Source organism: Sminthopsis crassicaudata, chromosome 5 (genome assembly GCF_048593235.1).
Source record: "Sminthopsis crassicaudata isolate SCR6 chromosome 5, ASM4859323v1, whole genome shotgun sequence".
NCBI lineage: Eukaryota > Metazoa > Chordata > Mammalia > Dasyuromorphia > Dasyuridae > Sminthopsis > Sminthopsis crassicaudata.
In genome coordinates, this window is record NC_133621.1 from 290919378 (window position 1) to 290942730 (window position 23353).

The 23353-nt window shown below is 38.3% G+C and overlaps 1 protein-coding gene and 1 long non-coding RNA gene across 9 annotated transcripts in view; one reads left to right on the plus strand and one right to left on the minus strand.

Moving 5' to 3' along the window:
* Nucleotides 1–12302, plus strand: LOC141544837 (uncharacterized). The gene is made up of 3 exons (XR_012482819.1): nt 1–86; nt 774–879; nt 12201–12302. It is a non-coding gene; the product is annotated as an uncharacterized LOC141544837 (long non-coding RNA).
* Nucleotides 8124–23353, minus strand: part of NFYB (nuclear transcription factor Y subunit beta) — a 24954-nt gene continuing 9724 nt past the window's right edge. For 6 of the 8 annotated variants that reach the window (XM_074271447.1, XM_074271439.1, XM_074271442.1 and 3 more), the window contains 6 exons: nt 21282–21375; nt 19972–20102; nt 16107–16304; nt 11852–11933; nt 9289–9368; nt 8124–9140 (listed from right to left, as the gene is read on the minus strand). In XM_074271447.1, the coding sequence (XP_074127548.1) occupies nt 9108–9140; nt 9289–9368; nt 11852–11933; nt 16107–16304; nt 19972–20102; nt 21282–21375 (618 nt within the window). In that variant the 3' untranslated portion in view covers nt 8124–9107. The remainder of the gene's footprint in view (nt 9141–9288; nt 9369–11851; nt 11934–16106; nt 16305–19971; nt 20103–21281; nt 21376–23353) is intronic. The other 2 variants (XM_074271446.1, XM_074271445.1) reach the window with 1 other exon arrangement.

Consider the following 23353-nt stretch of genomic DNA (forward strand, 5'->3'; position numbering starts at 1 on the left):
AGGAGAGATTGCTTTCCAGGCAGGGAATGGTTTCTGCAAAGCTGAACAGAGAAAGGAGAGAAAATGCTGACTTTGAAGAATAACAAGTAAGTCATTTTGCCTGAGAAGGAGAGTAGATGAAAGAGATTGTGAAGGAAGAGCTTTAAAAACTAGGCTTAAGGAGTTTGGGTTTTATCTAGAAGGAAAAGGGAGCCATTCTTGTGACTTCAGAAAAAGTCACTTTTCTGGGCCTCAGTTTCCTGATGTGTTACAAGCTGACCTCAAGTCCCTTTCCAGCTCTTACGATCCTAAGACATTTGAGCAGGAGAGTGACATTATTAGGACTACTTGTTAAAGCCTTGCCTGTCCCAAGGCACTAGTGACTTATGCTGGACTCAAGGTTTCATAGGAAAGATTGAACATGTCCTGGTGGAAGGGTAACTTGGAATACTTTGTCATTGCCTTGAACAGACTAAAAAGCATCTGTCTTAAACGCTCACTCTTTTTGAACCCCCAAGTCCTTCCCTCCACCAAACCCTCATGTATTTCAGCCAACTTCCCCATTTCACTTGAGGGCAGCATGAGCATTCTAATAACCCAGAATGGGAAACCAAGTCATCTTTGACTTCTCCTTTCTTCCTTATCCAATCCATGGCCAAGTGTTGTAGATTCTACCTAATTATCACATCTGTCCTCTCTTCTCTACCTGCTACCACCATCCCCTCTGGACTGAATTTTATAAATAAGCCTCCTAAAGAGTCTTCCTCCCCCTTTTTTTTCCTTCTTCATTCCAGTCCATCCTTCACACAGCTGTCAAAATGAAGTATGGGTGTAATTTTCTCACTCTGCTCAGAAAACTTCAGATTTCTGGGATGTGGAAAGACCAATCCAAAAATGCAGGTACTTCTTAGAGTTATTATAAAGGTAAAAACATGACTGAGTCAGCAATTCTCACACACACACACACACACACACACACACACACACACACACACACCACTTTCCCCCATGATCTCAAGGAGAACTAATAGTCACAACATTCTTGAATGGGTTTTGCTCAGACCACACCTAAGAGGACTATGTGAGCTTCAAGCGCCTGACTCGTTTTAGGGAGGATTTTAACAAATTTGAGTGCATCCAAACGAGGTCAGCCTCAAAACCATGCTGAAAATCTGCTCCCCAGCCTGAGGATATTTAGTGTTGGGACTTGGAGTGGCTTGGGGCTAGCTGTGTTTGACTTATTCTGTTGGTTCCACTCGAGATGAGCAAAGAGTAGGAAAAAACATCCGAATAATGACGTGTTATTGGACAGCCTCTGGAGAGAGTGGGTCCCTGCCCCATTAATCTCATCAGAGCAAAGGTAGATGAACACAGATGATCTATAGGGTTTTTGACAGCACGGAGAATCTCTTCCTGGAATCTATTCGGGTCTTGGGGTAGAAAGACTTGAAAGTAGAAAGTTATGGTCACCAGTTAAAAAAAAAAAAAAAAAGGTGGGGTGCTGCTGAATTGAAATTCCTAACCCTGGGTGGTCAAGAATGAATTTAAAACGTCCTCCTCGCTCAGAGAGGTTAGTCAAGCTGCTGGTGGTCACACAGCTCATTGTGTGTGTGTGAGGGGGATGGAGTGAGAAAGGGGGGGACTGGAGCCTCAGCTGGCCTTTCTGATTCCAGAACTCAATAAGTTTATATTTCTTCTTTTTTTAAAACTTAGGACAAATATTTTTTGGGGGGGGAGGCGGGGGAAGGAGAGAACAACCTTTCACAGCTAAATCAAGGATTTGTTCACAGCTTCCAGACAGCTGAGGGGAACATCAGAGAGTTCTCCAAGCCTGGCTGCGGGGTGGCCAAATCTTTAGAGGAAAAGGGGAAAACAGCCTCAATGGGGTACAAATTAAGGCTAGAGGGGGGCCGGTGAAGAGCTAAGCAGGTCGGCTCAGTAGGGATTTAATGTGGAGTAAACAGTTAGCTACAAGGAATCTGGAGAGCAACTGATTAACTTTGAATGTGCCTCCCTTCACCCTTCAAAGTGGCATTGCCCAGCTGAACTTGGCAGTAGGACTCCCACTGGCTGGGGTCTCTTACAGCTGCTGGCTTCTGTTATCAATTAGTCTTTGAGACTGAAGAGGGCAACAGCTGGATTGTACCATGGAAAACTTCTAAAAAGTCTCATTGGAATTCTCCGCTTATAAAAGCTTCACGGCAACTGTTCCAAAGGAAATTCAGGTTTTTATTCCCCGCCTCCACCACCCCTACAAGTTAATATCTTCCAACCCAAACTCCTTTCTGTAGAAGCAATGTCTTCCTAATCCTTTCTAACCCAAATCTGCAGGTCTCTTATCAGCTTCCTGTTCATTTCTTGCTTTATCGAAAGTATCATTTGCATGAGGCCCTTGGAGATTTAGAAGTGACTTGGAGGAGTTGAAATGTTTGCTTGTTTTAGGTGGCCACCCCTTCTGGGCTAAATTATTTGCATGGCACAATATGGAGTGTTGGCAAGGGATCTCCTTCCTTTTGAGGGGAATAGACGTTAGAGGCTATTAAAGAATTAATTTTATATGAAAAGTTGCCTTTGAAAGGCAACAAATACAGGGTTAGCTCTGTTCCGATACAGTGGATAGTAGGGGTACAGCTATATATGTGAAGACCTGGATTATTTAAGATCTCTTAGTACTTCCTTAGCTAAGTGACCATGAATAGATGGCTTAACCCCTTTGAGCCTATTTTCTCTTTTTTTAAATTTTTTTTATTTTATTAATTTTATAATTATAAATTTTTTTGAAAGTATATATGCATGAGTAATTTTTTATAACATTATCCCTTGTATTCATTTTTCTAAATTTTCCCCTCCCTCCCTCTACTCCCTCCCCTTGATGACAGGCAATCCCATACATTTTACATGTGTTACAGTATAACCTAGATACAATATATGTGTGCAAATCCCATTTTCTTGTTGCACGTTAAGTATTGGATTCCAAAAGCCTATTTTCTCAACTGTCAAATGGAATTGGCACCCATCTTGCCTTCCTCAGAGGGTTTTGAGGCTTAAAGCTGATGACATTTATAAAGTACATTACAAACTCAACAGCGCTATGTCCATATATATTGTTATTTGTTCATTTTACCTTCAATAATCTTGAAGGAAAACTTTTTCAAGCCTTCGAGAATAGTTGTAAATGCTAGGAACTTGAATGTGAAATATTAAAAACATTTTACCGACAATTTTGTAAGGCTCAAGAACTCTGATCAACATAATAAAACAAAAGAGATTCCAAAGTGCTGGCAAGAGGTGATGGGCTCAGACGTAGAATGAAACATATATACTGCTTGTTTGTGCCTGATGTAGGAATAGCTTTTGCTTTACTGGCACACAGCAGTACAAATACATATTCCTTTCCCTTTGGTTATACATGATTTACAGACTTTTTTACTTTTCTCATTTGGTGATATGGAGGTGAGAGGGAGAGAAAATACATTTTTGTTCATTGAAAATTTTTTGAAAAAGGGGCAGCTAGATAGTGCAGTGGATAGAGCACCAGCCCTGAATTCAGGAGGACCGGAGTTCAAATGTGACCTCAGACACTTAACACTTTCTGGCTGTGTGACCCTGGGCAAGTCACTTATCCCCAATTGCCTTAGCAAAAAAAAAAAAAAAAAAAAAAAATTAAAAATAAGTTAAACGTGTGTGTATATAGATAGTTTCACAATGTCTAGATTGAGTGTTCCATGATTGTCTTAAATGAGATTGCCCAAACACTCTTTTGCAGTTATTTTGTTGTCGTTTTGTAATTATTTTGTTGGGTTTTTTGCATGTCATTGGGGTCTTTGAAATCTTTTGGATTTAGTTTCTTCCAAAAGGATGCAAGAATTCTAAGTGTGGACCCACCCTTGGTCTGCTTGCCTGAGCCACCTGCTCTAACTCACCTTATCTCTTTGGGACCCACTGTCTGGCTACTCAACCAGGACATTCTGGAGAAGCAAATCTTTCATTCAGAGCCTTGTTTTTTGGAGAAGGTTGCCCTTTAAAATAAAAGATGTGGAAAACTATAAGGAAAATCATCAATGCTGCTTCTTGGGTGTTGACACAGAGAAAGCCTGATTACCATTAAATGTGGCATTCGAGGTATTGCTTCATGTTTCACCTATGTGATCAGAGCTCCTTCTACTATATTTCATTGCTTCACATGGGATTTGAAATCAAGGAGGCCTAGTTTCAAATCCCAGTTCTATTACCTCTTTTGTGTGATGTTAAGCAAGATGTATTTTCCTCTCAGTAGGTCCATTTTCTCATCTGTAAAATGAGATGCTTTTCCAGCTCTGCTTTTCAATCATCCATACAGGCTACTGTGGTATAAGGGGAAAAAACACTGGATTTGGGAATTAGAAGGCCTGAGTTCCAGCAATCCTGGATCTTGTCATTTACTAGCTATATGACTCAGGGCAAAGAAATCTTGTCATCTTTCTGGCTAATCAAAAATCAACAGAACAGATTATATTATGACCACAATAGCCTAAAGGGAAAACAGCATCAGTCAAGATTTTGACTGATGAAATGACTAATCATGATTTCATAGTACTGATAGCAAAGCATATTTTCCACCTCTCACACAAACGGTGTTGGGCTAGGGGTGAGGAATGTGAAACACTCGCCTAAGTACAGCTAGATGGTGCACTGGATAATGTTCAAGGATGGAAACAGGAAAAACAGAGTTCAAATCTAGCCTCAGGTATAGAAGATATGTAACCTATTTGCCTCAGTTGCCTCATCTATCAAAAGAGAAATGGCAAACCACTCCAGTAAGAAAACCCAAATAGTGTCACAGAGTCAGATGGGACTGAATAAAATTATCTCTCTGAGCCTCTTTTCTCATCTGGAAAATGGGAATCACTTGTGGGCTGATTCCATGACATGGTTATTGAGCATCAAAATAAACCACATAAAATAATTTTCTTTTTTCTTTTTCTGAAGCTGGGGTTAAGTGACTTGCCCAGGGTCACACAGCTAGGAAGTGGTAAGTGTCTGAGACCGAATTTGAACTCGGGTCCTCCTGAATTCAAGGCTGGTGCTCTATCCACTGAACCACCTAGCTGCCCCCAACACATAAAGTGATTTATAAGCTCTTGAACAGCATAATCACTATTCCTCTCCATAGCATTTAGTAAACCACTATGTACTTAGAATAGATTCAGAACTTAAAAGTGTGAAAAATTGTCAAAACATATTCACTCTACAGAGTACAAACTCTTGCTGAGCAACGAGTCAGTGAATTCAGAGAGAGATTGCTTGGCAATCAAGTACCTGCCCAAAAAGCACGTAGCCATAAGCTCCCAAGGGCAGCACCAATCTACTGGCGTGCATGGGCAAATGTTTAACACAGCACTGAAAACCTGGAGCCTGCCTCGGGCCCAGCTTTTTGACCTTTGAGCTTTTCTCAACCTGTTTAAAAACAGGACTAATAGGAGTGCTTACCTCCCAGGAGCAACGCGTAGGAAGTGCTTTGTGGACTTTTAAAGCCCTAGATGATGCTGGTTATTAGTATTAGCCAAACTTGGAAAGGGTGCCGATACCGAACAGGAAGGTGGTGACGATCAGAAGCCAAAGCAAGGAACCCACTCCCACCACTTCCTCTACTTTGTGTCATCTGCAAGGACTAAGCGGGGAAAGGGGAAGGAAGGCTCTTCAGGCCCTGCTACTGAGTTATCCCACTCCATTATTCATAGGATTAATCATCAATCTGACTCCTCTGTTGCCTGTTGGACAGACTGAGCCCTGAACCACCGGATGTTACATCTACCTCCTAGGTCAATGACGTCTGACTTGGACTGCTGAGCCAGGGCTTTCAAAGGCTAACATGTTCCTTACCACACCTAACCTGATAAATTGTCTTGGATTCCCAGGCCTGGCTGATGCTAAGGCACCTGGGAGTGATCTGCCGAGGGGGCTCACAGATTGTGTCTGAGTGGAATCTGAATCCTGACTTGGACCAACGCTCTATTTACTAAGCCATGGTTACTTTTCATTTGGATTCCTAATCAGCCCCAGAAGGAAAAAGATTAAGGAGATTGTTTATTAGGACAAGGGCAGAAATTGTGTGGTCTAAAATTAAAATGTAAACTATTTTAATAATCCCTTTATGTTAATACTGAAATCTTCCCTTCAACGACTGTACTGTTCATGTATTTGAGCTTAACTGGTACTTGAGATACGTATGATCTATATTAAGAGCCCAGTCCTATCACCTATCCATCAATTTTATCAACCATTGTTCATTCATTATCCATTCCTTTGTCATCTATCCATCTATCCCCATCATCTATCAATGTCACCTATGTGAACATCTGTGTTTCTGAGTATTACCTGCAGCTGCCATGGTACAATAAGACTGCCATTTTTGTTTCCCAAAAAAACAGAAAATTGTATCTTGAAAGCCAGATTTATGGCAATCCCTACATCCAAGCTGATATGGCTGTCATGTTATTCCCAGTTTAATATCCTGCATTTAGCATAAAATAATAATGATGCCATGATTTTAGTCTATATATAAATCATAATGATAAAAAATAATTGGTCAAATCACTGGAATATATTGCTAAAGTTTAGTCCTTGGAAAATGGTTTTATTGCTAGATTTCATTATATATGTGACATGTCTCCTTTTCAACAATGAGGTGATTCAGGCCAGTTCTAATAGACTTGTGAAGCTTGGCAAGAGACTTTGGAAAAGGAAAACCAGAAATTATCTGAAGAAAACATCTTACCAAATATATTGATGAAATGGAAAAGGCAAATAACTCCTTACGAAAGAGACATGAAATGTTGAAAAACAGAATTTGTGAAATGGAAAAAAAAAAAAAAAGATGCAAGAACAAAACACCTTATTTAAAAGTTCAACTGGCCAAATGCAAAAGGAGATTAAAAAAGCTAACTGAAGAAAATAATTCACTAAAAATCAGAATTGAACAAATCGAATAGATTTGTGGTGGAGAGAGCCATCTGCATCCAGAGACAGGACTGTGGGGAATGGGTGTGGATCACATCATATTTTCACCATTTTTGTTGCTTGCTCATTTTTTGTTTTCTTCTTTTTTCCCTCTTTTTGATCTGATTTTCCTTATGCAGCATAACTGTGGAAATATGTTTATTAAAATTGCATGTCTAGGGGAGGAGGATGCAGGGAGGGAGAGAGATGTAGTACTTGAGGTTTTGCAGGAGTGAATGTTAAGGACTATCTTTGCATGTATCTTGAAAATGGAAAGCATTATTAAACAAATAAAAATAAAAATAAATTATTTTATAAGGTAAAAAAATTATCTATGGGTAACAGTGGCCACATGGGCCAGCTAATTAGAGGACCCAGGCCCAGAAGTTAGTGCTCTGACCAGGGACTAAAATCTAGTTTCTTGATGTGGGTCAGTGATCCATATCACATCACGGAGAGTAAGACAAGAAACCCACAGGTTTCATTTTGGGAGTGTCATGGGATAGAATGGGTGCATGTGTTCAGAGCACACACAATGATGATGACCACAGATAGACTGAAATATTAGTTATCTATTAATGACTTAAATGGTACTAGAACCACAGGAAGGCAAACTACTCCCTGGAGGCTCTTGGGAAGGGCAGATGGTATAAAATCACTTCTCCCATTGGAGAATACCTTTCTTCAAAGATCTGTTAACTTGTGGAAACGTCCACTAGCCAAAATAAATCCCTATTCTGCAATTCTGTTGCCCCTATTAATTAAAACAGGAGCTACAATTAATCCCTATCAAATAAAATAGGAAAGAAAATATAAATCCTCACTAAAAAACCTTGTCATACCCCCAAATGCCAACATTCTCCCCGACCAAGAAAAGAAAGCTAAGAACAAGCAGTTTGCTAAGTTAAACCAAGTTACGTTATCTAATTAAGAGTTTATTGCAAAGACAGAGACAGCAAACCCAAAGTTTGAGCCCTCTCTTTCCCACTTTGCACTCACTTGCTACCAGGTCATTCATTCATTCACTCACTCACTCACACATGCATCAAATATATCTGTACACAGGGTGTCCGTTAACAGTTCTTAAAGTTCCCCCTAGTATAACAGGAAACTTGAACATTTCAATTAAAAAGTAAAAAAGAGCTCATTTGCCACCAGATTATATAAAATTCTTCTAGAAGAGGACAGTGTTGTATTTTAAGATTTTGTTTAAAAAAAAAAAAAATACATAAAATGAAAAAAGTTGTCACTTCAATAGCACTATGACCAAATTAAATTCAACATATTAATGAAATAAAGTAATGTTCATAAGTTAAGAGAGAGAGATCTGGCCACAAGACGACCTTCAACAACTAACTCAAAACAACATAGCCTTTTAATTAACAGGCACAATAAACAGTGTTGCTAATTGTGAACACTGTTAATGGGCAGAGGGCATCTTTAAATGTAATAGGTTTGGACAATGCTTGGTTAGGGATTAACATTTAGTTTTTTAAATTACACAAAAGGTCCCCAATCTCCCCCCAAACATTTGTAGCCATTTAAGTTGTAAATTGTTTACCAAAAAAAGAAAAGAGAAAAAAATCCTGTAAAAATTAAGTTTCAATAAATATGTCAACAGCTAAAAATCTAGCTAAGGTTGTCATGCAAGACAATACTCAATTTTATAACCAAGACCAACTCAATTTTATAATAAAGGCAACTTGCATTCAAAATGAACTCTACCCTCATATTTTATTAAAAGGGTAAACATCATGAATTAACCCAGCTGTTTACTTGAATTATACAAAAGTAACATGATTCAATATGAAAATAAGAAACTGTCTACAAATCTCCGACAGTAATAAATCGCAATATACAATGCATACAGGAGTCATACAGAGCAACAAACTCTTGTACAAAACAAAAATATTTTAATACCTTTAAAATCCAAATTTTTTTTTTTTCCATTGAAATCATTCATGAAAAAAGATTCTCCAGTCAGAATTCACACCTCAATTAGTCAAGCATCAGGGAAGATACATTACAGCTATTAATATACAAAGAGACATTTCTCTTCCCCATGGTATCGTAACTGATGTAACGTCTCTGCTTAGAATTGTCCGCGTCTCTCCCGTCTTTTTATGTTCTCAGTTCAACTTTTCTTGAAATCATGAGAATTGAATCTGTTGAACACCAGAAATCTAGAAAAGAGAATTAATTTGCTTTTTAAAAATCACTTTTTATAGCAAGGCCTCTGTTTTGCGAAATATCATTTTTAAAATGTATTCATTTATTCATTTCCCCCAAAAGAATCGATGAAATACAAAGTTTTAGAAACAGATACAATACCTGTTGATATGATGTTGTATAAACCATAACATTCTGTTGCTGGCCATCTGTGGTTATTAAACCGGCTGGTAATTGATTAGCTAAAAGACAAAACATATTTTTAAGGCACGATATTAACGGTGTTTTTCTAATCAAGTTCCAAGATCCTACGGCTCAAACTCAAAAGCCCTGGGTTCTATTTCCAGTCCTGTCAATGGTTAGCCGTGTGATTTTCAACAAGGAAATTAATCCTCCTTTTGAAATGCTTGACCCCTCCCCTTTTCCCTATAGCAGATCAGGATACTCCATCAACACACACTTATTAAGAACCTATGATATACCACGTCAGACACTTTGCAAGGAGCCTGTGAAAAAGCCAAAAATGAAACGAAAATACAAAGTGCTGCTCACCCACCCTCATCCCGAGAACATTTCACATATGAAGGACTTTATGTGCCAAATAGGCATAATTGTTCCTAAGAGTATACATACAGTAAGCCTACTGCCCCCCTTAGACTCAGGTGCAAATGCCTCTAAAGATACAATCTGAAGTCTATCAATTATTATTTAAAATATTTTGATAACTATTTCAATATAAATGGTTTCCTGTATAACCTTATATACTTTATGCATAAAAAACATCTGAGGAAGAGATCCAGAGGCTTACAGAATGACAATGGGGTCCATAATACGACAAAGCATGACACAAAAGATAGAGAACCCCTGCATTAAATTACTTTGGGGGGTGCTGGAGGTGTGTGTTCATGGCCTACTCTGTACTTTGGCAGTAATCTAAGATGACTGGCAGGGAAGACTTGAGACGGAGACTAAGTAGGAGGCTATTTGGTAGTGAGAGAATAGGAAGACCTACCTCCGGCAGGTGAGAGAAGGGGCCGGATGCCTGAGATGGTGTGAGGATGAACCCAACAGATGTGGTGGTGAACCACTAGACCCAAGAGGGAGGAAGAAGGAGCAGGTGTATTTGCCAACATGAAGCAACAGAGGAACAGCTGGATTCAGTCAGTTAGAAACAGAGGAGGGGCTAGGACTGGGGGGAAAGATGAGTTTGAACTGCCCAGTTCAATTTGCATTGGGCTGCTGAGGATATGAGACTGAAGGCTCAGGAGAGGGATCAGGACTAGATATGTAGAGAACGGAAAAAAAGGAGGGACCTGGGAGGGAATCCTGAGGTATATCCCATGTGAACACTTAGAAAATATATATACATGAATATGATGACCAAGAAAAGGAGGCTGAGGAGTCATCAGAGGTAAGGGGGAACACCAAAAGAGAGCATAGAATCCTTGGGAGGGAAACGGAGGACTTGGCCACATAATGCAAGCAAGAAGGATGGGGCCTCAAAAGGTCATTAGATGTGGCCATTTAAAGACCACCTCCTCTCTGGAGAGAAGTTTCATTTGACTAATGAGGCAGAAGGCAAGGTAGCAAAGATCAAAACCAACATTAAAGTATTTGATAACTAGTTATCAAAGGTTTTTTTTGTTTGTTTTTTCTCTTTCATTCTAAGGAAATAATGATCCTAATTTGTTGAGAAGTTTTTCTCAAATTTTTCTTTCAGAAAAAAAAAAAAAAAAAAACACACACACACATACACACACAAAACCCCCCAACAGCTCAAGTCTTCACACCCATTCCTGCAGGTCCAGCTCAGAGGTGCTCCATTCAGACTTCAAGCTTCCCTCCCTGCCATGTGCACAGCACAAGGGCTGGTTGGGAAGCATTAACAATGTAGCACATGTCTTAAGAATCATTCTAAGAGACTCTCAAATTAGAACACGATGAGCATGTTAAATTATCTCAAATTTACTATTTTCAAAATTTATGGAATAATGTAGCTACTCTTCAATCTCTAGTAAAGCTAAATTAAGAGCAGATTAGATTAGATTAGCAGAACTGGCTATCCACTGAAGTTCTGAGCAGCCAGGTGGCACCAGAGTGGACGGGCTTCTGGACTTGGACTCGGCATGATTTGTTTCCCCCCAAATTTCAAATCTGGCCTCAGGCACTCATGAACTAGATGATTTGGCAAATCCCTCAATTTTGTCTGCCTCAGTTTCCTCATCTATAGAAAGATCTGGAGAATGTGGCCCGCCACTCTAGGAGCTTTGTCAAGGAAACCCCAAATAGGGTCATGGAAAGTTGGATGCGATTGGCATGCCTCCACAATGATAAAGTCTGAGAAATCCTCCTCAGAACATGTTATTAAATGCCTATTATAAAATACATTAAGATTACAAAGGAAACCATTCAGAGATAGTTAAATAAGTCTTTGTTTAAAAAGGTTGAAAAAACAAGTTCTTAGCCCCAGGTTAGGGGTCTTGTGATAGAACTCAGTGCCAGCAGGTGAAAGGCAAGGTACACAGCCAGTGCTCAAAAAGAAAAGTTCCCCATCAATGCCCTTTCTCAAGGTTTTTCCCAGGATCCCTGGCACACATGATGCACTGAGGCATTCAAAATGATTTGGTTCCACCCAATTCTGTTTAAGAGCCTTTGATGCTTCCTAGAGTTCTCAAGACCTGGACTCAGAGGACTGCCATCAGGCCCAGTCCTGGAGGGGACTTACTAAAAGCTTCTTCGGTGAGCTCTTCACTCAATCCATCTGTGGTCGTGACGGCTCCGCCAATCCCCTTCTCTCCTTTCATTGCCTGGAGAAAAGCCAAATGTAATTTAGAAAGAAAAGACCCCTTTCCCAAAGGCACAAATTGGCAGCTTCATCAAAATGGAGCATGTGAACATTTCTGAAAGACTGATTCTGAGACTAATGCCAATTTTAATCATTATAAGACCATTTTGGCAAAACTATGGTTTTTTTCAGCTACTTTTGAAAATGACAAAATTTTTCTTGCTGACCAGGACACAAATATTAACTGTATTGTCAAGAAACTCACTAATTCATTCTCTATCACCTACAGGTTAAATGTGTGCCCTACCACTCCCCAGCCCTGGAATATTTTACCTATGATCGTATGCTATGGTGACCTACATCATAAAGAAAAAAATACAGCAGCTCAGGCAATTCTTGGGAGTCTTATTTCTCAACCAACTCATAGCACAGCAACAAGTTCAAAGTCCCAATTCCACATTCTAAATGGTGAGCGGACTACTACATCAGGATCATTCCAGGCCTGACAGGTGATCCTCAAGGTCTGGAGAACCGCTACGAGTGGAATCCCTTCTTCTCTTTACATGTAATAACAATGATCTACTACTGTGCCTAAGTAGCATAAAAATCACCAGCGATTTCTACCCGGAGGTAGTCAAGGGAGTTGTACATATGGAGCCCTAATGAAACACATTGAGAGGGCCAGGAATTCTACTGTGGGCAGCGGCAGCCCTAGGGGAACACACTCCTCGGAGGACCCAATTTCTGCACCGCTGGCTCCTGGCTGCCTTGGACTGCTCTGGATGTTCGAACATCACCAAATGTTTGGGTTTTGTTTTTTTTTCCTTTAATTTTTAAAGATTAACTTCAAGGAATAAATACCAGTGACAAAAACAAAAGCATGAGGAAATTAAACAAATTTAAAGCACAAAATTTGCTAATGATCATTTGTCTTCTCTCAAACCCCAAGATGCCTATAACACAGTGTGAAGGAACACTAATGTTTGTGGCTCCCAGGTCTCTCCAAAGATCTATCCTTTTTTATCGAGGATTAATTAATTGGGAAACTTTTATAGGTACCTATTCTTCAAAAAACCATAGAACTTAAAATATGACCAAAAAAAAAAAAAAAAAAAAAAGTAATGAAGTATGTATGGTGTATGGCATTCAACGGAGAACTTTCAACCTGGCTTCATCTGATCAAGACAGTCAAACGTCACAAGCCGTACACCCACTTGAACATGCCGTCACAAAGTGAAACCTAGCTGAATTTCAGCTTATTTACCCCACTGAGGCTGGCTCAGAGAAGGGCATGTGACTTATACAAGATCCCACAGCCTGGGCATTACCTTCTGACCCTTGGGCTCCAAATCTAGCACTTGACCATGGTCTACACTGTTAATAACTTTCTGGGTCAAAGGGCAGGTGCACACCATTGGAGATCTGAAAGCACAATCCTTCTAAGGAACTTTCTGAAAGGGAGGACTGAACGCAATGCCATAGAAACATTAGAGGGCACATTTCTTTGATCATGACTGCATCCTGACTGAATTTTGTTGTTTTATTATCTTGGCAAATTTGGTGGATGCCAAACAGATCTCAGAGTTGTTCTAATTTCCACTTGTCTGATTTAATAAGGTTCTCTCCTTTGAGACTTGTTCATTCATGTTCTTTTTATCACTCATCCTCTGATGAAGGCTCTTTTAAATGTTCATTCCTTATAAACTCTGCACATAAAACTTTTCCTGAAAGTTAAATGCAAAGATTTTTGCCTTTCTTCTCCTCCCCTCTCCCCCAATTTGTTTCTCTCCTTGTCTTAAATGGATGCAAATACTTCTAAATTTTCATATAATCAGATGCTATAAGGTGTAGCTATATTTAGGAAGGGCAAATCTTATCCCCTTCATCCTATAGATGAAGGGACCAGGCCCAGGAGGCCAGGCCAAACAGGAATTAGCAGCAGAGGAGGAATCTGAACTGAAGTCTTCTGAGCCCCATGCTCTTTCCAATGGACGAAGTTACCACTTGGTAAGAAAGCACGTCCTTCTTCACAGCTGTGATTTAAAACATTTGTCCTTGTCCTCTTGTTTTTCAGTACGTGGCCCAAGAATATTAAAGGTTTGGGAAATAGAATTTTTAAGTTACTCGGAATCTATGGCAAATGATGGTATGACATTACTAGTCTATTCCCATTTTCCACCATCCTACCATTCAGTTCTCCCAACAATTTTTATTGAATAAATAACATCTAAGTGTTTTCTGACAAAATTTATTCTACACTAGGCAGTTGCTGTATGTGCATCTGGTATTACACCTCATGAATCTAGTTCACTGATCATTTTTTATCATTACTGCTTGAGATTATATTAAGTCCTTTTTTCTTTTTCCTACTTTATGTTCTTGATCTTTTAAAAGTTCTTTTTTGTATCAGTTTTGTAATTATTTTATCTAATCCTACAAAGTATATCCAGGAAACATTTTGATCATGTAGCATTAAATTTATATATTAATTTGGGAAGGATGATGTCATATTACAATAGTATATATTATGCCAAATCTCTCAAATTATCTGGTAATTATTTTAGTGGTACTTATTTTAACATCAATTTTATTTATGAACCCTTTATTTAGACTAGGTAGGTTTAATTTGCAGAGACTTATGGTCATGATTTTAAATGGTATTTCCCTATCTTTTAAAAGTTTTTATTGGTAATACAGAAATTCTAAGTTTCTCTCTTTCCTTCTATGGTATATAATCCAAAGATCTCAAATTTTCTCTCTGAATATTTAGCCTCTTTAAGTATATGATCTTTGCCTGTAAAAAGCTTTTCAAACCTTATTTCAGACCATTTTGTTCTACTGCATATTCAGTTGTTTTAAACATTATTTCATTGATCCCACACTTCTATTTACATTTAGCACCACTTTTCTTCATCGATGGGATACAACTTTCTAGGGGAAATAACAGTAATGATTAATGTTAATGATTCTAAAGTCTTCCAGTCTCAGGATAGTCCTACAAACATCGATGTCTGTCAGATAGATAATTTGCTGGTCAATGATAACTAAGTTCCTGAGACAATAGTGAATAGGCCACTCCTCAGTTATACTTTGGGCCACAAAATTAGCATATCAGTGACATGAAGAACCAGATCTCTCACAGTCTTTTCCTATAAATTTATCTTCTTGCTTCTGGTTCTCTGCTAAATCCTTTTGGAATTTAGGCCACTTCAAATGGCATTGCTATTACAATAAACTTTGCCCCTTGACTTGGAAATGGGTTTAAGTCTGAAAATTCTTTTAAGATATCTTATGACACAAGTCTGTGACCCCAACCTTTTGGGGTCTCCCTTTTGAACCTCATATTTTTGGTGGCCAATTTGTTTCTCATTGTATTTTTTAAAAATTTATTTAATATTTTCCCCCACTTACATTCAAAACAACACTTTTTTTTTTTTACATTTGTTTTTAAAGTTTTTGAGTTTTAGGCTCTCTCCCTTATCCCCACCCACTATTAAGAAACCACTTGTGAAGTTATGCAAAATAAAAGTCAAGTTGTGGGGAAAAAAAAATTTAATTTTTTTTTTTCATTTCTTTTAAAGCATTAAAAAAAAATCTGACTGATGTTGTCTTAGGCTAAATCCAGCTTCATTTCTGGGATCGGCTGAAATCTGTCATCTCTTCTGTCTGATATTCTCTTCAATTCTCACTCTGCCATCTTGTCACAGAACCACACAAATAAATTTTCACATAGAAGACAATGTTGCAAGAGAAGAGACTATCCCCAAGGGAAAACCCAAAATGTCGCACTCCCTTTCTGGAGTTGGAGAAATGTACATGATCTCTGAGAGAAGCTTATTCTCACTAGTCCAATTGTGTGCACCAGTAACAAAAACTACTCAAGCAAAGGACAAGCAACACAAAAACTCAATTTGTAAGGGAGAGACCATATTTAATTTACAACTTCTCTTTCCTTCTGTCACAAAAAGAAATGATTGACCAGAGGCAGAAGCTGTAATTTTCCTGTTCAATTCAGTTCAAGCTTGAACAAGTGAAGAGGAAATCATCAATGAAAAGATCATGTCCCCCCAAAAAAATTCTGTGTATACTTTTTGATTATGTAACTTGGACTTTTTGATATGCATATGATAAACTGAAATATCAAGGTTGTACTGACTTTCTTTGAAGCCAACAATTTAGGAAACATTTTACCCACCTCTCTGAATTTCTGAAGGTAAAGCTTCAAAGGTTCCACGTAACTGTCAAAACCCAAAGTTGACATTGCAAAAAGAATGTCCTCTCCATTGATGGTCTTCCTCTTTTCCTGATGACACCTTTCACTGGCTTCAGATGTGATAAAGCTGATGAATTCACTCACACACTCTTGTACACACTCCTTAGCATCTTTCGCAATCTGAAAAGAGAAGAAATCCAGGGTAAATCTCTATATACAACCCTCACTTCTTACCTACCCTATAAAAATAAAACTATGTAGCACACAGAACGTATTATTCAAATGACAGCTAACTGCTTCCATTCTTTTTGAATTAAATTTTATTAAGAACAACATAATATATAGTACCTGCTACTTTCAAGGCCAAGGATACATAAGACTGAATGCAAATGGCAGGCAGTCTTAACACTCCTATTGACAGAAAATATCTGTGAAAAATAAAGATTTACTCCCAGAAACCAATTACTAATATATCACTTCTCTATGAGATGGGCTCAAATCATGTTTTCTAAAGAGTCCCACTTATCTTAGGAACAGAACCATTCTGTCACATACCCTGTGACTCTGCAATCTATCTAATCTCTAATTTCTTTTTTTACCAGTTCTATGAAAAATACAGACTGAAATGTGAATTCATTGAAATTTATGGTAAAGTTACCTCCTATGTGATAAATGAATTCACATTTTTGTCAATTTAATGATAACCTATGGGGGACAGCTAGGTGGCGCAGTGGATAGAGCATCAGCCCTGAATTCAGGAGGACCGGAGTTCAAATATGGTCTCAGACACTTAACACTTCCTAGCTGTGTGACCCTGGGCAAGTCACTTAACACCAGCCTCAGGGGGAAAAAAATAATGATAATCTATGTAGACAAATCTATCTAGGGAAATTTTTTTTAACTTGACATCCTAGAACTTAGGTGGGGAAAAAAAATTACTTTTATTTTCACTAACCTGAATGAAATTTGACTATTTCTTTTAAGGTCACAATTATGACCAAAGAGCTATAAAAAAAACCCATGTATAAGCTACATCCCAAAGAGATAAAAAAATAAATAAATAAATAAATAAAAAGGAAAAAAGACTTACATGGACAAAATATCTAAAGTAACTCTTTTTGTGGTGGCAAAGAATTAGAAATTGATGGGATACCCATCATTTGGGGAATGGCTGAACAAGCTGATGTGTTATAAGAAATAAGCAGGACAGTTTCAGCAAAACCTGAAAAGACTTGCGTGAACTAATAGTGAAGTAAACAGAATCGGAAGTTAACACAATTAATGGCAATCCTGTAGGATGATCAGTTGTGAATGGCTTAACTATTATCAGCAATATAATGATACAAGAGAATTCCAAAGAACTCGCGCTGAAAAAAATGCTACTCATATCCAGAGAGAACTGAGGGAGTCAGTGCAAATCAAAAGAACACATTTTTAAAAACAATACTTTATTTTTTTTCCAATTACTAGCAAAAGGCAATTTTTAACATTCATTTAAAAAAAATGTTGAGTTCCCTAAAATGGTTAAGTATTTTCACATAGGGGGCAGCTAGGTGGCGCAGTGGATAGAGCACCAGCCTTGAATTCAGGAGGACCTGAGTTCAAATCAGATCTCAGACACTTAACACTTCCTAGCTGTGTGACCCTGGGCAAGTCAAAGTATTTTCACATAGTTTATATGTGTACAATCAGAAGCAGTTTTTATTTATTTTTGAGAGGCAATTGGGATTAAGTGACTTGCCCAGGGTTACACAGTTAAGTGTCTGAGATTGGATTTGAATTCAGATTCTTCCTGACTCCAGGGCTGGTGTTCTATCCACTGTGCCATCTAGCTGTCCCAAGAAACATGCTTAAAAAAATTTTTTTCCCTTTTTTTTGGGCTTCTCTCTTTTACAACACGACTAATATAGTGATGTGTTTTGCATAACTGCACACGTACAACTTATGTCCAACTTGCTTGCCCTCTCAATGAGGAGTGATGGGAGGGAGAAAGAGAATATGGAACTCAAGATCTTAAAACAAATATTAAAATTGCTTTTACATGTAATTGGAAAAAATTTTAAAATACATTTTTGATAAGGCAGTAGATCACCAATGTTATGCTGAGTAAGGTCTGACTGGCTAGAGTCTGGGACATGAAGGAGGTTAAGAATCCTTGATTTGGAACCAGCAGGGAATCAGAGGCCACTTAAAAGTTCAACTCCCTTTATCTGTTGGATGAGCAGCTGCCCCAGAAAGCTTAAGCTACTTTGCCCAATGTCACACAAAAGACACCAGAGGATGTCGTGAACTCCGGTCCCCAACTTTGATACTAGCACTCTCAGTCCCCTGCACTGATCCATTGGTGGCCACTCAATGGCCGCTCAGTCTCCAAGTACAAATACAGAGGCAGGGCTGGATGTGGGATTTTGGAATATAAAGTACAACCACACATAGCAGGGCCCCTGTTTCTCCCACCACACATATACAGACACCAGTTTAAAAAAAAAAAAAAAAATCCAAAACCAAAGCACTTTCATCATGAGGAAAAGAGTTGGTAACATTCTCATGATCTATTTAAAAAAGGTGCTTTTCTCTCCTTTCAGAGCTCAACCAGTGACTGAATGTGCATTAAGAGAACAGAATATTCTGAGCAGATCAGGGATGACAAGAGACACATGGGGCACTGGGAACAGATAAGTGAACATGATAAGATTCTCCCAGGAAGCCCTGGGCTCAGCCATGGGCTCTTCCCTGCCTTGGGTCTGAACAGCAGGCCATACTACTAGAGATCTGACCACCAATGACAGTAATAACTCTTGCCCACACACAGCTTTTTCAAGTGTACACCTTTATAGTTGACTGAGGATTTTTGCTCAGTAAATAAGCAGTACATAAATGAATTGATAAGAGAAAATTCCCAGGAAAAACTGGATATTTGGAGAACAAAGATTAGAACCACTGAGTTCCCCCCTACCAAGCCTATTCAAAACTGCCTGGGACCCTCTGGCTCCCAATAGCAGCTGAGCACTCAGATAAAGTGGGTTGTAACTGTCAGCCAGCAGGTCTCCAGCAGAAGAGAGAGACATTTTCTTTCAATTAGGACCTGCAACTAGACTTCATCCTTCATTTTCAATCAGGAGAGAGAGATTTTGAAACTCATTAATTTCACACCCAAACAGCAGAGCAAAATCACCAAGCCATACTTTGGCAACTGCTTGAAAAAAATGTACACAGTCAGAATCATGGGTAGCTATTACTGAGTTCAGGGAGATAAGGTTTTTTCTTTTCTTTTTTTTTTTTTTGAGGCAATTGGGTCTTACCCAGGATCACACAGAGGGTAAGCTTCTCTAAAAAGAAAAGCCAGTTCAAAGACTTCCCTCTGTAGATGAACAAGGCAAGGCCTGTCTCAAAGTTTAGCCTACTAGAATCAGAACTCCGGCCACCCTACAGTCCTACTCGACAGACTTAGAACCTTGTCACAAATGCTGCTGTTCTCCAGATATTGAAACTATCAACTTTCATGTTTTCATAGCAACTTACCTATTTTTTTTCTTTTTTTTAAGAATACTTTTATTTCAAAAAAGGACTTTATATTACTGGGTTTTCAGGGGAAAAAAATCTTTTCGCAATACTTGAACCAAAGACATTTAAAGGAAAACAGAATACAAAATAGATTAAAACTAAAAGGTACGCTGTTTCAGGAAGATGAAATAATCCTAGCTTTAAGAAACTCTTTTGCTCCATGTAAGACCATGTACGACTTAAGTTCCATGTAACTAAAAAATGATTCGAAGCTCTAATAAGGAAGTGAAGTTTGCATTTGTTGTGGGATACAAGGCGCAGCTGGATCTCCTGCCTCACTTACCTTCCCCGTCTGAGGTATGGCATTCTTCATTATCCTTGCCACATTGGCAATGGGAAGATAGATGTCCTGTTCTCGAAAGCTCTCTTTTGAACCATTTGTGTCTTCGTGATCATTCATACTGTCTTCTGTATCTAAAGAAGTAAGATAATTTTGGTTCTTTTCGAAAATGAAGGACAACCAACCAACCAAGATATTTTAAAACCAAAAGTCATTTCGGTGTTTGTTGCAGCAGCAGCAGAAGAAGCTTTATAGGTTTCAATAGTAAAGTCAGGAACTGAGATGGTTTATTCTTGACCCTTGGGCTAGAGAGCTAGCGATAGCCACTCATTCCATTTCTGTTTGACAAAAGTTCATGCCATTGTCTTTACCTAGAATCCCTGCTTTCCTCCACTGCCATCTCTGCCCAAAGTCTAGCCACCCTTCCAAGCCCAGCTCAAGCACCAAGCTCCCTAATGAAACATTCCCTTTTCATACCAATTGACAGTAATCTCTCTCTCAACTCTGAACTGTCATTGGACCTAGTGACCGGACCATTTATAGAGTGGACAGAATAATACGTGCATTGTCTACCTCACTAGGTTGTTATGAGGGAAGTGCTTTGTGAACTGCAAAGTGCTGTATTAAAGCAGGGCTATCATCATCACTGCCTTGGACTAGACTCGTTTTCAAAAGGCATCTCCCTCTCTTATTTAAGGATGCCATAGAACTTTCTTTTGGGCCTTTACATGTGCATTCAGTTCCTATTTTTGGCAAAGATGGGTTAGTTAATGTCACATGCAAATGATTCCATCCTAAGAAGAAGTGGACATTAAAACTAAGGAACTAAGAGCATATATTAGGAATCTGCCTAAACCAGATATAAGATTTAACAGTAAAGATGCAGGACACAAAGTTGCCGATTCAGTTTCCTATCTTTTTCCAAAGTACCACCCTGATTCGGGGGCAGAGTATGAATTTTAAAACAATTAGATCATCAACACTTTTCTTTTTTAAAGAAGACATACAAGTCAAAAAAGGAAGGTAATTCTAATGGTTTCCTAGAAATTTCTTAGTGGCAGGTACTGCTTCATCATCTTTGTATCCCCAGTGCCTAGCCCACAGTAGGTGCTTTTTAACTGAATAAAGGAAACTGTTTATAAAGTGCTACTCTGGCTTTAAAGAGCCTGTTAAAAATCACATTATTAGCTGCTAGATATTCCTGAATTTTATGAAATAGCTAGAAAAAATAAAGAAAAGGCAGGAAAGAAGGGAGGGGACGATATCATGTCAATGAAAAAGAGTTTACTCTTTTTAATCAGCAGTTTTCTTACCATCATGAGGCTGTATCACATAGTGGCTGCCACCAATGTAGTCTGCTGAAATTCCTAATTGTGATGCATCTGTGGTCGAACTATCTCCATCCATCTGTTTGGAAAAAAGCAAACAGCAACAAAAAAACCCCTTTTCAATACTGGACTTATATCGAAAGATTACAAAGTACAAAGTATGGGGGTAAAACAGTGCTTTTAAGCTGTCAGTGGAGAGGTCAATTAGACTTGTTAGCAGATTTAAGCCTAATTAAGCATTAGTATTAGTGGTTTTCCCAAGGGGGCCTTTTTATTTATTTCCTCACTCCTAGAGACTTCCTGATCCTGGAAAATAAGTGATAGGAATGAAATCAAAAGAAAAACTAACCTCTTTCTTCTGAATACCCATGTCCCTGACACACCTGCCTCAGTCTCCTCAACATGAATACCACACTAAGCTGATGTGCTAATAGGCATATTTGAGTGGTAACCTTGAATAAGAGTTTTGTACCTGGAGTTAGGACAACCTGGGTTCAAATCCAGCCTTAGACACTTAGGAATTATGTGGCCCTGGACAAATCTGTCTCAGTTTCCTCAATCATAAAATAGGAATTATAAGCAGTTGAAAGGATCAAATGAACTCTCTAAAAAGTCTTAGGGCAATGTCTAGCACACAATAGGCATGTAATACATGCTTGCTCCTTTCCCTATACCATCCCCTCCCCAGTATCTTTACACTTAAGACAAAATTATTCCCTCTTACTGCACATATTTAACCTATATTAGATTGTCTGCTGTCTTGGGGAAGGGAGATCGGAAAGGAGAAAAATTTGGAACACAAAGTCTTACAAAAATGAATGTTGAAAACTATCTTTACTTATAATTTGGAAAAATAAAATACTATTGAGAAAAAAAAAATAAGAATGGGAAAAAAAATTTCCTTTGTGCAGACAGGCCCCCATGCCCTTATAGATTCACAAGGGCTATTACGGGCAGATACTCTCAACAGATTTCTGGCACTCAGATCCAACCAATGCTGCCGTTAGACACCTACTTTTGATTTCCTTTCTCCATAACACCTGATATGATCAGCAGCCAAGTAGGAATTTAGTGAAGAACAGAAAAGCAATATCTAAGAAATAAAGAATTTTTAAAGAAATTCTTAGAAATAAAAGGATTTCTAAAAAAACAAGCATTTATGAACCATTAAGATCTCTGCATTTTTGCATAGCTTAACTGTAAATTTCTTGAGAGCAAAAATAACGTCTGGCTTTGTATTTTCTCCAGAACCTTATAAGAACCAATGTTTATTGAATGAATGAAGAGACTATACCAGGTGCTTGGAAAAAGGACACAGTTATGGAAAATGTTCAGAGATAAGGCTAAAATTCTGAGTCACAATATTAGCTCAAGATCACAGGGTATTTTATTCCCTTCTATTTCCTGATCAAAACTGAATTTCTCCTGGGAAGCAAAGTCTAACGGAATTATGGACCATAAAGTAGACTATTTGTAGATATACAAGAAACTGAATATACTTAACTATTTCCACTCTACCTTTAAATACTGCTCAATCCTACATAGACCCCTCAAACTGATAATTAGTTGAATTGTATAATTTCACAGAAAGAAACACCTCCAAAAAACTGGTAGAAATCTTTTAAATCTATCTAGTTCAAAGCCATCATTCTATAAATGAGGAAACTGAGTGCCAGAAGGGTTAAGTGTTTAACAAGCAGTGATACAGTGCAGAGCAAGAATTTAAGCCCATTACTCATTCTACTAGATAACAATGCTTATAGTTTAAAAAGAAATTCAAAAAACCCCAATAAAACTCCTCCCAAAAAAACAGGAAGAAAAAAAAAAACCCTTATATCTAGAAGTAAAAAAATGAACTGCTAGAGAGACAAATCTTTATAAAATAAAAATAAAAGAGAAATATATAAATAAAAATAAAGAGAGAAGCCTCTTTATTTTGGCTCTAGGTTAACTTCATTAAGAAAGAGCCAAGATTTCCCAGTCTTGTGCAAACAAAAGAGCCCCCTAAATTTACTGACAAGGGACACCTTTAGCATATGTCAACAAACACATATTAT